We start from the raw sequence: 18,369 nt of genomic DNA on the forward strand, positions 1-18,369 counted from the left end.
ACATCAAGGGTTAAAACATTTACATTGGCTATGATCTCCTTTTCTTTCAACATATTCAGCCACCAACTAAACTTAATAGGCGGCATGCACATGTATAATAATAGCAGCCAAAGTAAACCACCTTCCCTCCCCCCAAAACTCCCACCCCCCATATACTACTCAACTTAGTCTAACCAAGAAAGTAAGTCCAAATGTTGGACAACATATGAGTGCCTTTCCCACACAGAAAAACTGAACGTCCCTGAGAGGCGCCATTAAAGGCCTGACCTTGTAGATCCAGTTGAAGGCACCAGGTCTATGTCTATGCAGAGATGCAGAGATTCAGGGCTTAGGCCCTTGTGTGGAGCACAATTTTCAGGGGAAAAGCCAGTGAAATAAAAAAAGAAGGCTATTACAAAAGATTATCATCTCTCTTCTGCTCCTCCCCATGGAACATGAAGTAAAAGGAAAAGTCTTGGGGACATGCAGGAAAAAATTCCCTCCTGCATATCCCTCCTGCTCATGATATTAGGAGATATTAAAACTGATATATGGACAACCTGTATGCTACTTCGCAGATAACATTGTTTTAAGATTTTAGGCACTCAGTCACTTATTATTAGAATGTGAATGTTAGTTTGTAGTCTCTTCATTGTGCATTTGAGAAGCTTGTTGTAGGTGACTGAGCACCAGTAGAGATGTTAGTGGCTGATTCCGAAGGGGTGACTTGCAAGAGCAGTGATTTCCCCTACTGCATTCAGCGCTCATTTTGATCATGCTGAGTGTGGTTTTTATCATCTTCCAGGTCTTCTTTCTGGGTTCCTTCATGGAGATCTAGGTTGCATGCTGCCAAGAGAGATAACCTGTTTTTCATAGTGCTTGCTGTTAGCAACCCTCAATTTTTAGAAATGTTCATTGGAATAGGAATCCCCATCAGTACCTGATTCCCACCTTTTGTAAAAGAGTGGCAACCGGCTTAAAATTTCTTCAGTTTTATAATGTTGCAGGACATCAATTTTGAAAGGCCATGACAGACTTATCAACAAATTGCAAATCCTTTATCTTTCTTAAGGCTGCCATTCACTCTTCCTTCCTCATCAATCTTGTGAAACATACCATGATGTCTCATTGGATTTTGCGACTAGTGCCCTCTAGGCTCATTCAAAATCACTCATAGTCATGACTAGACCTGGAAATACAGAGTTCAACCATGCTGCCAGAAAGGCAGCCATCGATGTGGAATATTTTTGTCCCTTCTTTAATTCCACAAAATGGAATGTTCTGTTTATGTGCCTGATTCTCAATGTCCTCCAGTTTATTTTTTATAGCTTTATTCTCATGTCGGAGGAGAAGTAGTTCCTCTGAATTGGTTAAACTTAGATCTAGTGCTTCCAGGGAGGATTGCGCAATATCATCTATACAGGCAGCGAGGTCTGTCAGTTTCATTTCCAGGCACTGGAAAGAAACATCCCAAGTGCTTACAATGTCAAGTTTGAAAGATTGAAATTGCTTAGCCAGTTCTTCCTTTTATCTAGCAGTTGTCTCTTTGCTGTACTAGGGCCCTCTGCATACAGTGGTTTAAAATACTCCACTAACTTACCTTCTTCTCCTTTAAGTATACTGGGGAACATACCCCTCCAAAATAGCCACTGTTTAAAAGTGAAGAGATGCCTGGTATTAACATTAGGGAGGCTTTTCCATCTGGAGGGAAATGGAGCAATCAGGGCCGGTTCTAAAGGGTGACCAGGTTGGGCACTGACCCGAGGGCCCTGGAGCTACAGGAGCCCCTGAGGGGCCCTCCGCTCCCCTTCCGCAATCCGCACCACCCCACGCCCCCCACTTACTTGTCAGCCAGCTTTTTAGCAAAGATGCTGAGGCATGTCTTCTGCTAAAGACCAGTGCTCATTAAGCATTCACTGTATAATGGTATCCATTTTTATCTGTCTCTCTGTGTTTAATAGGGTTTAGACCCAGGTAAGTGGCTATAGGATTGTAGCCTAGATATCGGGTTTAGGGTTGGCATTGGGGGAAAGCAGGGTTCTTGTGCCTTTAACAGCTGTGTGGCAGGCAGAAATTCACCAAGTTAAGCCATTTCTAGTATGGAAATACAATTATGGGGAAAGTTTCGCCTGTTCACATTCTGTCTGTCAGACATTTTACAGTAGTGTTCCACTTTTCGGCATTCCGCTAATACGGCGGCTTTCAATTAGAGTAAGGCCCCACTCATACGGCACTTGTTTGACTTTTATGGCGTTTTTCGGGCGTTGGGCACCATTTTATTGACGGAGTTCCGCTTTTCAGAGGGTTTCGCTTTTAGGCGGGGGTCTGGAACGTAACCCGCCGTATGAGTGGGGCCCTACTGTATTATGTGTGTGGTCAATTCTTTATTTTTGGCCCTTTATTCCACCTGCAAAAGAGCACAAAAATTTGCATATGCCAATTTTAGGTAAATCTGTGTCCTATTGTGAGTGGGTCAGAGGGACGAATCAACACATAGTGCACTGGGCCCAGAACATCCTGTTGCCTTTCATGTGAACAGTACCAAGTAGGCAACATCAATCAAAGGTTGTCCAGTTGGCAACAATGTTTACCTAGCATGTTATTCAAAATCTTTGAAAGAAGGCAATTTTGCATATGCTAGCAACAATACAAATTAATTGAGGATAAGTGTATCGAAGGACATTAGACCAGGGTATGTTCATGAAACTTAGATTGCCAGTAGCTTAAAATAATTGTAGAGTTTGGTCAATTTTTTTGGTATGTAGTTAGTTTACTCATTCTCTCCTATTGAAATAAGTGGAACTTAAACGTGCTTAACGTTGGTTGAATCATTCCTGGAAAATATGTATTTTGAAACTGCTGAGTTTATTTACGCTATTGTATGACAGACACTCCTCCCAGGATGTTGCTTACTAGACGAGCAGGTAGAATGTCATTCTGTTGATTCTCCTGGATCTTTTGATGGCTTTTGCTCTCATCACCTTGGACTATGTTGCAGGGTTGGGGTAGATATTGTACTTACACGGCTCCAGTTATTCCTGGAAAGCAAGCCCCAAAGAGGACTATTGCTCTGCCCCATAGACATTAGCTTTTGGGATACTGCTGGATTTCTTCTTTCTCCTGTGCTTTTAAACATCTTTTTACAGGAAACTGCTGGGTAAAGCTGTATGGTGATATGGGCTGAAGTGTCATCAGGAAGCTGATGATACCAGCTCTACCTCTCATTTTAACCAGATCCTGTGGAAGTAGTGGAAACCATAAATGAAAGTTAACATAAGAACATAAGAACATAAGAAGAGCCTGCTGGATCAGGCCAGTGGCCCATCTAGTCCAGCATCCTGTTCTCACAGTGGCCAACCAGGTGCCTAGGGGAAGCCCGCAAGCAGGACCCAAGTGCAAGAACACTCTCCCCTCCTGAGGCTTCCAGCAACTGGTTTTCAGAAGCATGCTGCCTCTGACTAGGGTGGCAGAGCACAGCCATCACAGCTAGTAGCCATTGATAGCCCTGTCCTCCATGAATTTGTCTAATCTTCTTTTAAAGCCATCCAAGCTGGTGGCCATTACTGCATCTTGTGGGAGCAAATTCCATAGTTTAACTATGCGCTGAGTAAAGAAGTACTTCCTTTTGTCTGTCCTGAATCTTCCAACATTTGAAGTTTGAAGGCAGTGAGGGACTGGATGTGGGAGAACAAACCAAAACTGAGAATGTACAAAGAGCACTGCTGATATCAGACCAAAGGTCCATCTAGTTCTCACAGTGGCCAACCACATGCCTATGGGAAGCCCACAAGCAGGACATAAGCAAAATAGCATTCTCCCCATTTGGGTTTCTCACCAGCTAGTATTCAGAGGCATCCTGTCTCCAATACTGGAAGCAGTATACAGCCTTCATGACTAGTAGCCATTGACAGCCTTATCCTCCATGAATTTGCCTAAACTTTTTACAGCTGTCCTAGTTGGTGGCCAGCATTACATCCCATGACAGTGAACTGCATACTTTAATTATGTACTTTGAGAAGAAGCATTGCCTTTCGTATATTCTGAATCTTCCAACATTCAAATCTACCCACTATGCTGGAACTAAGCTAGAGAGAGGGAAAAATATCCACTGTTAAACAATTTCTGATAAAACTACCGGTGTCTGATGATTGCTGGGAGAATTGCATCATCATCATCATCATCATCCTGGACCAAGAGGACCTTGATATGATCCAGAAAGGTGCTTATGTTCTTAAGAGAGAAATCAAACTCAGGATCTTTTAACAAAGGTTAACTAATCTATGGATCTTGCTTTGCAATGAAAATAGAATGTTGGGTCATGGAGATTCTAGTAAAAAAAAAAATGAGTAGATCACACAAGTTACCCCATTATCTGCACTATACAACACTATTATAATCACTATTAACACTCCCTCTAATAGCAAACTCAGCTGAGGAGTACGAACAGGATTGCAGCCAAAAACTGGCTACTGAGAAATAGCAAATAAACCAGCAGGCTCAGGGAAAACCCAAGATTTGCAGAAGTACAACAATTTTAGGGAAAAACCTCGAGGGGGGGGAGAGGGAACCTCAAGGAAGACTGAGAATGTTCAGAGGCCACCAAATGTTTTGCTGAATGTCTTTTGGGGAGGGGATGTAAAAATGGAGAAGGGAGAGATAATGGAGTATCTTGGAAATGGGCATCTCTGGCTGGAGTCCTGAAAAAGAGCACTCCACACTGCAACATTTTGTGGCAGACCCAACCTTTTAATGCAGTTATTTTCAACAGACTCCAAGAACGATGAATGTGGCCTATCTCTTGTAAGCAAGCAATACTGAATTAACAAGAGTGCATTTCCAAAATGTGCTAACCTAGGCTGTGAACACACTAGTGGTCAGAACAAAGCATTTCCATTAGCCACACTTGGAGGGGGGGACAGGTTGATCTGTTGATCAGTTGTAAAATCTCTTTGAAGCTGAATTTTTAAAAAAACTCACTCAAGTGCTTCCACCAGGTTTTACAGTAAAAAGGGGTGGGGTTTGACTAGAGTTGTGTGCCCCCATTTTCAGAAGAGGGAGGCAGAGATGCACTGGAACTTGCAGAACAGTGAGTGTGTTTCTACCCCTGGTCTAGATTAATTTATTTCAGGTATATGCTGCATCCAGGCCCTGTTCTGATAATCACTGAAAAACAGTTTAGGCTGGGTTTTTTAGACGCAAGATTTGTTCCAGTGTCTGCACAGGAAATTGAATTGATACCACACAGATCCAACTTCTAGACAGAATCATGTTTGCCTGAATTTATTTTGGACCAGATTTCACATGGCTGAGAACTTGTTTTGCCAGTCCACACATTGTTTTCCTCTGCGCATAAAGATAGTTACTACTTCTGCCTAAAAAGGCAATGGAACGCTACACATGTAAGTTTCGTTACATCCTGTCTCATCACATCAAATCATTTTTGCACTTTTGAATAGTATATTAAACCACATAAACGGGATCCCGCGGAGCATGCAGTCCTAACCACATCTCAATAGTATAAATCCATTGAACTCAAGGGGACTCCAGAACTTCCTTTTTCACTTTCTTTCTTTTTTTAAAAAAATGAAGCATTATTGGAGTTTTACTGAAGTATTATTGGAGTTTGCAAATGTAGGAAATAGAATAAGTTATTTAATGTTTGACATAAAGAATAATATAGATAAATTTAAAGGATATTTTTACTTGGCTTTATTTTTGTCTCAACTCTAATGAATTGTTAAAAATTCAGAAAATATTGTATATCCCCTTTCTTCCCCCACTGATGAATTTTCAAAAATTATTTGTTACATATCATTTATTATATATTATTAATAATTAATAAAGAAATATTTAAAATAAAAAACTGAAGCAGAAGGAACTTCCATTCTAAGAAACACACACTTCCCCTCAGCTGCACAATTGCGTCAAGACTAAAGGAATAATTATTTGAAAAAGAGTTTCCACTTCCCAGAGACTCTTTCCTCGTTTTTCGCTTTCTTCCCTGAATTGGTGGCCCTGAGCCCGTCTGCCTTTGTCTTCTTCCCCGCCTCCCGCTCTCCCTGTGCTGGTTTGTGTAACCAAAGCGCTCGGTTCCTGATAGAAGCCTCTTAAAGAGGCAGGACACAGTCACCCACAGACAAAAGGCCATTGTGCCGTTTCCCTCACCTGTCCTCATTTATTCGATTTTTAAAACCAATCATGTGATGCTCCTGGATATCTCATACTGTCCTTCTCAATACCTCCTTTCTTTTAAAGGAAATGCGATGAACGAATGGCCAAACAGTTTTATTTTTAATTTAAGCAAAGTTCCCTTCCCTACTGCCATTCAGTTTTGGGCCATCCATCCGGCATTTCTAAATGCGCCGTTCAGTCCGATCCTATCCAGATTTACTCGACTGGCAATGAATACTACGGTAATCAACGGGGATTTTTAAAAATTACAGCATCCTATAGGACTGCAGCTGGACTCTCTTCATACACGTTAGCTCAGAAGCTCCGCTGAATTCAGTGGGGTTTACTCTCAAGTAACTATACATACTATTGCGTAACTATGCATACTATTGCAGGTTTACAGCTAGACTCTATATATGCATGATCAGAACTCATAGAGCTCAATGTGCTCAACAGAGCTTCCAAGAAAGTATAGATAGGATTAGGCTGCAGCTTAAGAGCTGCGAGGAAGCCCCACTTCTTAGTCTCGGACTGCACGACTTCAATCCTACGCATGTGTAACGGAAGTAAGTCCCACTGAGTTCAGTGGGAGTTACTCCAAGGTCAGTGTGCACAGGATTGCAGCCTTCAGTAATTGCGCATCATAGGTTTGCAGCCTTTATCAACCTCCTAGACCAGCTCCCTCGTACACCCTTCTTCTGTTTTCCTGTTTCCTGATTTGAGATTGGAGCAAAATTATTATTATTTTGTTCCCCTTTCTTTGCTAATCAGAATAAACAACAACAAACCATCACCATTTATTTCCCCGAGAATGTTAAGCGCGCTTTTATGACTGCCGATCCTCCTCCTCCCTCTCTAAAGATCCCTTTTATTTATTTCCCTGTAACCTGAGCTTTATTTATTTATTTATTTATTTATCATTTCCTGGTAGATCCGGCTCCTTTAAGAGGCAGAGCTTAGTGCTGGGAACCCAGGTCACTTTTCAGCCCAGAAACTCTCCAGATCAATGAGCGACGAAGAGCCGCTTTTCTCAGTTCTGCCTTTCAGTTTCTCTCTTCCAGGAAAGGGAAAATTCCCCCATTCGCGGGGCAGAGAAAGAAGGGGGAGGGGACGGATTGAGAAAGAGCTAATTCTAGCTCTTCGGGAGCACAACAAACATTTTTTTTTTAAATCAAACTCCCCTCCTCCTCCTCTTTTTATTTTTGTCCGAAACCCAAAATGCAAAACTGAACCATGCAGGACGCATCTCCCAAGACAGATCTGCCGCAAACCTTGTGGATTTGTCTTTCTGGAAAGATGATCCGAGGAACTTCTTAAAGCGCCTGCGGTTGGCTGGGAAAGGATTTCTGCTGGGGTTGGAGGAAGAGGAAAGGAAAGAGGAAAGGGGGAAAAAAAAGGAAAGACGGGAACTTCCTGGTCTCTTTATTTCCTTCTCTTCTGAGACATGTCTGAGGGTCCTGGCCAGTGTTGTATCAAGGTAAAAATAAAAATGTTAGAACCTGCTTGGATCTGGTAATGTATGCTTTTTTCTGAAACTAAAGCTGCAATTGCTATATATTTAATCATTGATCGTTTTTAGGAGTCGAGCTGAAGCGGAAATAAGCACACGGGTGTTTATGTTCTTCCTCCTCTGGCTTTGGTGCGATACCCTTTTCTTTAACCTTGGGTTTCTTAATTTAAAAGGGAGATCAACCCTGATCCCGCTTTGTAAACGGAGGAAATCAAGCTTGTTTTCAGTTTATTTGCATTGATAGTTTTGGCTGTAGCCCCAGAGTGGGGTTTACTCTTATTACAGAGTTGGCATCTTGCTTTCCACAGGAATATCTGAAGTCAGTATGAAGTTTCTGCAGTACTGAGAGGAGAAAAAGTTCCTCCCCCCCAAAAAAGGTGGAAATCTTAGCAAAAGTTACAAAGAGATGCTGCTCTCTCTCCACTGTCTTTAAAAAAGCCATTAATAGAAGGTTCCAATACTTTGTGTGCATGCATTAGGACTGTGTGTGCTTGCAATAGGAATAAAGCTCCATTGGGATCCATAGAACGTGCAGCTCGTTCCTATGTATGTTTACTTGGAAGTAAGTCCCAGTTGTGGAATTTACTCCAAAGTGCATATGCAGAGAATTGTAACCATATTTCAGAGTAATCAGCCATAGGAATGAGCTGCAAATGTATACCGTACTTTAACATGATGAGCCACCTAATTCTATGCTTATTTACTCAGAAGTAAGCCCCATTCAGCTCACTGAATTTTGCTCCCAAATGGATGTATATATGGAGAAGAGCTAGTTTTCAAGAGCTCTGTGTTTTAAGACTGTTAGACATATGTTTTATATGAACTGTGTTTTATATGGTACCTTCCTAATGTTCAACATTCTCCAGATACTATCAGGTGATTGATGTGAATGTCTTTCTGACAGCTAAAACGTTAATGTCAAAATTATTTTGAGATCACTATACAAAGATGGAGAGGGTGGGAGAGAGAACAGGCAAAATGGCCTTTGTCAACACCTTATTTTTAAATCATCAGTAGAATGGTATATAGTGCTGTGACTACATTAATTATTGGCTGCCTAGAATGGATACAGGGGTCTGCTTTGTTGTTTGATCTTTGTGCTGTAAAGTTGCATTTCTTTCTGCTTCAAACTTTGTTCAAAGTTCTCTGGAAGAGAGAATGAAATAGGTTGTTTTGTGTGTAGTGTCTAAGGTGTACAGATAATGATAAAGGAAGCATGGTTTGGGTGAGCCTATTCCACGGAATATGCCCTTCTAAATTTGCTTTTGAAAATATTTGAACATACATTTCCTTTCAACCAGAAAGGACATTTTCACATCTCTAAAATTCATAAATCTTTGTACTTTTTTAATTCAATAATGTATTGGTCTCAAAATTCCTGATGCTATAATCCTGTGTACTCTTTAGTTCAGTCAGACGTACTTCCAAGTCAACATGCAAGGCTTAATAGGGAGCAAATGCCATATATTTCAGAAGGGTTTACTTATGAGGAAATATGCTTTGGATCACACAACACCAGTTTCAACATACTGTAGTCCTACTGTGTTGTGAGATGCAGCTCCCAGGGGCCATGGTGTTGTGCCAAGCACATAAATACAGATTTAATATTTACTGCATACTTGTACAAAGGCATAGTTGGTGGACATAAAAAATTATTCCAGAATCAGCATTATTGCTCTTTTTTCCAGAGCTCTTTTTGTGTAGTGGCTAAGAGTGAGAACTGTGGAGTTGCCAGTTCAAATGTTACCACATTCCCCCCAAACCTTCAACAGGTGGACTTAAGACAAGCAATTGTTTTCAGCCTTAGTCCTCTCATCTGTAATATGGGGCTGCATCTACTTGACTACCTGTTTTTGGAGCGCTCTTTTAAGGGTTACTGAGATAATAGTATGTAAAACACTGGATACTTGCTCCATATAAATGCTAAGTGCTACCTTTTATCTTAATCTTTGAACATGTATAGTAGCATTATGTGGGGTAAATACTATGTACCCTCATGTAGTCTGAGCCTATATTTGTTTATTTAAAAGCAAGTCTCACTGACGTCAGTAGGACTTGCTCCCAAGTAAGTATGCATAGGGTTGCAGCCTAAGACATATACGAACTCTCTGAAGATGCGTATTTCTTGATTTGAAGAACAACAATGTGGTGAAATGCCTCATTTTAAGTGGCACCTATATACATTTGAGAATCTCTCCCCACCCCCCATTTTGCCTTGCAGACATGCCTAATTCCAAAGATCCATATCCTGGCAGCAAAATTCCTTTTTTTATATCACTGATTTATACTTCAATTTATATTTTTCTTCAAGACAAGTTGTGTTGCTTCACAGTCAAGATTTCAATTTCAACGTGTTCATAATTTGTTTCACTCAGACATACTAACATTTTATGTAATGTTTCCATCTTTCAAGGTAAAGGTGTCCCCGCACTTGTAGTGCGAGTCGTTTCCGACTCTTAGGGTGACTTCTTGCGACGTTTACTAGGCAGGCCGTATATATGGGGTGGGATTGCCAGTTCCTTCCCTGGCCTTTCTTTACCCCCCAGCGTATGCCGGGTACTCATTTTACCGACCACGGATGGATGGCTGAGTGGACCTCGACCCCTTTTACTGGAGATTCGACTTCCTCCTTCCGTTGGAATCGAACTTCAGCCATGAGCAGAGCTTTGGCTGCGTTACCGCTGCTTACCACTCTGCGCCACAGAGGATCTTCCATCTTTAAGAGGGGCATATTAAGGATCAGTGGTCAGCAGTAGTTATCAAGCCTGAAAGCTAGGGTGCTCAGTGTGTAAGGTCTATATTGTTTATAGTGGCTTTACAGTATTAAGCAAAATCTAAAAGTTTCACTTCTAAGTTGTTTTAGCTATGAAAATGCAAATTGTCCTAATCGTTCCTATGCCATTCTGGGGCATGCAGTACATAGTTTACCAGGAACATTATGTCAGAAATAAACTAAGACTGCAATCTTGGATCTACTTACCTGTGAGTAAACTCTACTGACCTGCGACTTGCATCTGAGTAGACATATATAGGATTGCTCTTTGAATAAGCCCGAAGGACAGTTACTCGATCTAGGGCCTTTTCTGTAGTGGCCCCCGAACTGTGGAACAGCCTCCCCAAAGAAGTATGCCTGGCGCCTACGCTCCTATCTTTCCGGCGCCAGGTTAAGACCTGGCTATGCTCCCAGGCATTTTAAGCGTTTGTTATAATTTAAATTTTTTTTCTTTTCTTTTGTTCCTGCTTGTGTTCATTGTTTGTAGGCTGATTTTATTGTGATTTTGTATTTTAACCTTTTGTACACCGCCCAGAGAGCCACTCGCTATGGGCGGTTTATAAATGAAACAAATAAATAAAATAAATAAATAAATATGTTCCTTTGTAAAATTGTAACTAAGCAACTCCTGTAGAGGTATGTGGATCTGGCTGTTTAAAACAGGATTTTCTTCTTGTTTGCTGGTCATGGGTTTGCCAAGTGTCTGTTTTAGAAAGGAAGTAGTACCTTATCTTGCATTCAAAACAGATGATTTTACAGGTGTACGAGACTTAGCCTTTCTCTGTTAAATACCATAAATAGGGCTCAAGGTCTTTTACATCATTATTTCCCAAACTGCTGAGCACTGTCGCTGCTTGATGTTTTTCCCTGTACTTAAATTGTAGGTACATCTTACTCTACACTTATAAGACTACGTAAATATTTTCTCAGTCAGCTTGTAGAATAATGGTAAGACTACAGGATAATCCAGTTAGTAGTTGCTCCTGGCATCCCATCAAATGCAAAACTGCTAATTTTCTAACAAAAAATGTAACTTTTCCCTCAGATGTGATTGGAAAGTGGCCAATGTAACATCAATTTTTAAAAAAGGATCTGGGGAGATCCTGGAAATTATAGTCTGGTTAGCTTAACATCTGTCCTGGCAAACTGGTGGAAAGTATTGTTGAAGATAAAATAACCAAGGATATAGAAGAACAAGCCTTGCTGAAGCTGATCCAGCATGGCTTTTGCAAGAGTAAATCCTGTCTCACTAATCCATTAGGTTTCTTTGAGAGTGTCAACAACCATATAGATAGAGGTGACTCAGTGGACATACTTAGTCTTTAAAAAAAGTTTTTGATAATGTACCTCACAAAAGACCCCGAAGAAAGCTTAGCTTGGAATAAGAGGAGAGAGTATTGAGACCTGTACTTTTTAACTTGTTCATAAATGATCTAGAGTTAGGGGTGAACAGTAAGGTGGCCAAGTTTGCTGATGATACTAAATTGTTCAGGGTTGTTAAAAAGGGATTGCAGAGAGCTCCAGAAGGACCTCTCCAAACTGAGTAAATAGGCAGTAAAATGACAAATGCAATTCAAACAAGTATGAAGTGATGCATGTTGGGACAAAAAAATATAAATTTCTCATATACACTCATGGGGTTCTCAAGTGGTAGTGACTGATCAGGAACAAGACCTTGCGGTCATAGTGGATAACATGATGAAGATGTTGACCCAGTGTGTGGCAGCTGTGAAAAAGGCAAATTCTATGCCAGGGGTCTTTAGAAAAGGAATTGAAAATAAAACTGCCAATATCATAATGTCATTATACAAATCTATGGTGCGACAGCATTTTGAATACTGTGTATAGTTCTAGTCACTTCACCTCAAACAGGATATTGTGAAGTTGGAAGAAGTTCAGAAAAGAGCAACCAAAATGATCAAGGGGATGGAGTGACTCACTTATGAGGGAACATTTGGGGCTTCTTTTTTAGAGAAAAGGTGAGTAAGAGGTGACATGATAGAAGGATTAAAAAATATGCATGGCATGGAGAAAGTGGACAGAGAAGTTTTTCTCCCTCTCTCTTTACACTAGAACTTGTGGTCTTCCAATGAAGCAGAGTGATGGAAGATTCAGGACAGACAACAGAAAGGTACAGGCAGTGATGGGCCCCAACTTGGATGGCTTTAAAAGAAGATTAGACAAATTCATTGAGGATAAGGCTGTCAGTGCTTACTAGCCATGATGGCTATGCCTCTGCGGTTGGAGGCAGTATACTTCAGAATACCAGCTGCTACAAATCGCAGGAGGAAAGAGTACCCTTGTGCTTAGGTCCTGCTTGCAGGCTTCCCATATGCATCTGATTGGCTGCTGTGAGAACAGGATGTTGGACTAAATTGACCATTGGCCTGATCCAGCAGGCTCTTCTTATGTTCTTATGTATTTATTTATTAAATTTATATCCCACCCTTCCTCCCAGCAGGAGCCCAGGGTGGCCAACAAAAGCACTAAAAACACTCTAAAACATCATAAAAACAGACTTTAAAATATATATTTTTTAAAACACCCTTTTTTTGTTCTTATCCACCTCTTTGCCACCCTGAGCAACAGTGATGCATCTGAACTGTGTCAAGAAATCTCAGTGTGTCATTTTCCCTCCTTTGGAATGAAATCACTGCTTGTATACAGATGGACCTGTATTGGGCCTTGCCACTCTGGGGGTTCAGAGCAGGGATGCATCCTATGTCAGTGCTTAATTTGTTAAGAGACGTTTCTGCATCTCATGCAATGCTTTAATGCGCCCTGATGCAGAATTTGGGATTCACTTTTACATAGCTTGTCAAAGTATCTTTTTGTTATGTACTTTGTCCTATGCCTTTATGTACAAAAGTACAAAATCTATATAATATTTAAACAGATATCCTTTCCAATATCCATACTTAATCATATCATTTTTGTTGTAGAATATAGGATTTCCAAGAAGTCTTACATAATGTTGATAGTTCAATAGAATTTATTAACTAGTCATGTATTATACAGCCATGAGAGTGGCTGTATACTATAGTCAGCATAGATTTTTCACATTCCGCAATGTTAAATTGAAAATACTCCCCATGCCATTCCGATCCTTCTGATAAGCTCATTTGAAAACAAAACCTTACCAAACTGATAGTCCTGAACTCAGAAACGCTTGCCTAACAACCCTCTGAATTTTCATGGTGATACACATAAGAGTCAGAGAGAATTGAGAGTTCAAAGTGTAAAAAGAGAGAGAAAAACCAGACCCCTTTTGGACTTTTTTCTGTCAGAGTTTTCACAATCTGTTGAAATTCATTAAAAATCAGCCATGTTCACAGAGTACCTGTAATCCTATTACTGACCTTGCCCCATACTCTGACCTTCATCTTCTGCAGTTTAAAAGTTAAGAAAATACCTGGCCAATTTTTAATTAATTTAAGAAATTTAGCATTGGAGTCACTGATAAGTGCGGGCATGCTCAGTAAGAACCAACTGTCAGTGTTCTAAAAGCCAGACTCACAGCTACTGGGCTTGCCTAATCAGGGGGGCCCACCCACACCAGACTTTGATTTCACTTTAGACAGTCAAAGACCCAAAGAATCCTGGAGAATGTAGTTTGTGAAGGGGGCTGAGAGGAGACTCCTATTCCCCTGACAGAGCTCCGGTGGCTAGAGTGGTTTAGCAGTCAGCCACTCTGATTGAAGGTCTGTGAGGGGAACAGGGAATCTCCTAGCAACTCTCAGCACCCTTCACTAACTACACTTCTAGGTGTGCTCTATGTTTTTAATTGACCATGCCCATCTTTCCTTAAGTGGAGTAGTTTAAGCATAGCAGGCTGAACACATGCATCTTGGGAAGGCCAAGGTTGTTTTTTCCAACAGCTAGAGTCATTGCTTAACTAGCAACATATTGTAATCAGTCTGATTTTACATCAAACTGCCGTTCAGATTCAAATGTTAATGCTCCCAAAACAGAAATAGAGCATAACCTCCAGTTTGAAACACAAAAGGCTGTCTTCACCATCATATGACATCGACCAATAAAAGGGTTTTGAAATTAATAAATATAAATTTGACTCAGATTTCTAGGATGAATAATGTAAGAAATATAATTTTCTAGGTTAGATTCTCTGTAGAAACAGTAGTAACACAGAAAAGAAGCAAAGAAAGAAGAACACCAACAAACCTACAAAACTGTAATTCTCCACCTCTTCGGAGGCACGTTACCAAATTCTTCCAAGTTACACAGGAAGTGGATTGGACCGTGAAAGACCAACCCAAATGGTGTTTCATTTTGACCAATTTGTAGGGCAGTCCAATATCTCAGAGAGGAGGTCAGGTCTCCTGCTCCCCTGGTGCATTCACTATAGCTGCCCAATTTCCCTGCTTTTTAAAGTTTGATAGAAATATCTGTTGGCTATAGGTACATTCTTAAACAGCAAGGTTTTTTGCCTATGGAAAGAGAAATAAATGAAACTGGCTGTTCCCAAAAGAGATTTATCAAATGAACAGACAAATTAGGAAAACGCAAGGGCTTGTTTCAGTTGTAATCTTATATCTGTTGCAACACAAATGTCAGTATGGCATCTTTGGGATTTGTGAAATATGAATTCCAAATACTGTGATACTTCGTTAGGGTAGCCAACTTCTTCAAAAATACTGGCCGTATGGTTGGGTCAGGCCATTATTTAGTAGATTAAGCGTGGAGTCTGGCAGTACTGCATATTTGACAATGACAAAACAAGGTTTTACTGGCAAGACCCGTAATATACTTGGTGGCTGGTCACCCTATTGATAAGTGATGGTGGAGGTGGCCTGTCCATGAGGCTAGATCACCTTAGGTAGCATATTTTGAGTTGTCGCTTAGGTTGACAGAGAAAGATATAAAGTGCAATTCATTAAGAAGCCCTTTTGCACAACTCCTGTTAGTTTCCATGGGACTTGTGCTGATGGATTGTACCCCATGTGTTATTAGTGGAAATGTGAGGGTGGGGTTTCCATTTGAATTGTCTGTCTTAGGCACTCAAATATCAGTGGTGGGCTATGGCTGATCATATGGCTCAACATGTGGTTTATAGCTTAGCTTGATTTGTAGATGACATGCATTGTTGGATCCTTGTTTTTCTTAAGGAAAAAATTAAATGTACTTTAAGGTCCCATGTAGTATTTCCAGTCTCTCTTAAAGATGTTAACATACAATCATGATCATTTTGCAAAAAAAATGGTTTCCTTCACCATCTGAGCTTGGAGTGTTGTATTATGTATTGGGGTATGCACCCAAGCGTACACCACATGTCTCCTACCTTGCAGTGATACAAAAGCAAAAGTTGGTGTGTTTATTGGCAAAGCTCACGGTCTGTAAGCCAACACATGGAAATTATGTTGGGAAACAAATTAGTTTAAGTATTTTGTCCTTTGCGATCTTTTTTTTTTTTTTTTTTTAATGGAGCCACATCTGTCTTTTAACCTCATCCTTAGCTGAATTTTGTAATTCCTGCTGTCTGGGGACTCACAAAAGTCTAGTCTGATTCTCCCCCCCCCCCAGGAGTGTTGCAAGGGCAATCTGTTTTGGAGGTTGGGGTTATGCTGATAGCAGTGGCTTTTATATTATAGGAACATAAGAAGGTGCCTTGTACTGAATCAAACTATCTAGCTTAGTACTGTCTGCATAGACTCTGCAAGGTCCCAGACAGGAGTCCTTCTTAGCCGTACTTAGGGATATTGGGGATTGACCTTGGAGCCTTTGGCATGCAAAGCACATGCTCTACACCAGAGCTACCAGGGCTGTGGAGTCGGTACGCCAAACCTTCGACTTCGACTCCTCTATTTTTGTACTGTCTGACTCCGACTCCACCCAAAATTGCTTCCGACTCCACGACTCCAACTCCAACTCCACAGCCCTGGAAAGCACTGTAAATGTATTTTTAAATTGGAAGCTCTCATAGAAGCATTTTTATCGCTGCCTGAATATGCGCTGATCTTGGCATCACAGCATTTGTCTTCATCTGGGTCCTGTGTCATACACTGATACACAAAATGGTTTCCATTTTGAGTTATGGTGAAATGCTCAAATACAGCTGACTTCATGGGAAGCTTTTCTGACGTGAATTTATATTTTAAAAAATTGTCAATCAAAATTTATTTTGAAGCAGGAGTCGGTACATGTGTACCTACTCCTACTCCAACTCCACCCAAAATTGCTTCTGACACCATGACTCTGACGCCACAACTCTGACTCCACAGCCCTGAGAGCTACTGCCTGTTTGTCATTATATTTACAAAAAAACACTTATAGTGCAGCTTTCCTGGGATTGTACTACCTGAGTCTGCAGTTTGGAAGATTTAAAAATAAAAACACGTATTCACCCACTACATGTAGAAAAGTAGCAAGGCAGGGGAAATGCTAGAGCCTTTCTCCCTGTTATGCTACTTTTTTTGCATGCAGGGCGGATTTCCTCCCCCCCCCCCCTGCAGTCTGAAATTGTCGACTAGTATGTCTTCTTAGGTTTTTACTTTTATGTATTACTCACCTCAAGTATTTATTTCAGTGTATACCTCCTCTTATCAGTTACTGTTTCAACAGGAACGTGTTTAGGGTAAGATGTAACGACTGCCACAGAAAACCTCACTGGCTTTGCTGTGGCATTGTGGACCAATCCTGCATACAGTAGTGGTTTCCACAGGGGGCAAAAATATCCATTTCAAAAAATGCATTGTTTGATTAAAGTAATACGTAATGTAATTGGTACAATACCTGTCAAAATGGGCAGTTTCAAAGTTGTAATTAGTTTTTCTCAGATGACTATACCTCGGAAATACCTAATACATAGCTTTTTTGGGGTGCTAAAATTAGTATGTTAAATAGTTTTCAGTGCCTCCATTTTTTTAAAAAAAATCTAAATAATGTAAGGGAAATGTATGCTATTGAATTATCATGTCTTAAAATATTTACAAGTGTTCAAATAAATATAATTTCCCAGTAAAGCTTTGAATGTATTTGTAAACATGTAAACCACACAAGAGTGCTTCATGGCATATTTTTCTTAATCAAATACTTTGGTTGAAAAACTTTGATCTGTTGGAAAAAATACAAAATTAGCTTGGTATACTTCTTGTTTACTAAATAAAAGGTATATTATCTCAATCCGTTCAGGGTATTGTTTTTTTAAAAAATTCAGAAAACCACATAATTGTCGGGACATCACACTGGCACTGTTCGGTGTGTCATCATTGCTATATATTCCTAAGCCGTTGTGGTGAGAAAAGAATATGATCAGGACAGATTGGGAGGGGCATCTTAAAGGTATTTCAGCTGCTGTTGCATTTTTAACTCATAATATATAAACCCTGCTGCCCCTGTGTGGAAGCCAGCAAAAAGGATTTGAATGTGGTGACATACCCACTTGATGTGATGTTTCAAAGCCTCTTTACCACACGTGGTGTCCTCATTGCACACAGCATCTCCATGCCAGCACTAGCCTTGATATGTGACTTGTGATGATGATATGATGGAGACGTTGCACAAAATTGGCCGTGCGTGCGGTAAGGGACTTTCAAGCATTACCTCCCGTTGAGTGCTGTGCCACTTACTCTCAGGCTGCAACTCTTTTTTTGGTATTTGCTGGAGATTCATCTCTCTTTGCTGTTTGTGCCACTTAACATAGAAAGTTTTTTTGATGTATGTGTGCAGTAATATTTAAATTGACCCTGAGCTGGAGGTACAAGTAGTATAGTAGGCCTCCATAGGGTCATCATCTAAGTTCTGGTGTGCTGTCCATTACAGTGACGTATAACGCTAGCATGCAATGGCTCCCCATCTGTGCAATGACCTCTCCACTGAAGTGTATCTGACCTAACTTTATATTATTTTAGACACCAGATAAAAGCTCATCTTTTTGTTAGGCTTGTGGAGGCTGATGAGTTAAGTCATTTTTATGATT

General features: G+C 40.5%; 1 protein-coding gene across 8 annotated transcripts in view; it reads left to right on the forward strand.

The window, feature by feature from the left end:
* Nucleotides 1–6,247: 6,247 nt before the first annotated feature.
* ETV6 (ETS variant transcription factor 6) overlaps nt 6,248–18,369 on the forward strand; it is a 231,006-nt gene continuing 218,884 nt past the window's right edge. For 5 of the 8 annotated variants that reach the window (XM_061582485.1, XM_061582486.1, XM_061582488.1 and 2 more), the window contains exon 1: nt 7,068–7,627. Coding sequence is in view for 5 of the 8 variants with exons in the window: in XM_061582482.1 (XP_061438466.1) it covers nt 7,595–7,627 (33 nt within the window). In the remaining 3 variants the exon portion in view is untranslated. Of the gene's footprint in view, nt 6,393–7,067; nt 7,628–18,369 lie in introns of those variants that run through there. The other 3 variants (XM_061582478.1, XM_061582479.1, XM_061582481.1) reach the window with 2 other exon arrangements.

Source organism: Rhineura floridana, chromosome 8 (assembly GCF_030035675.1).
Source record: "Rhineura floridana isolate rRhiFlo1 chromosome 8, rRhiFlo1.hap2, whole genome shotgun sequence".
NCBI classification, from domain to species: Eukaryota; Metazoa; Chordata; class Lepidosauria; order Squamata; family Rhineuridae; genus Rhineura; species Rhineura floridana.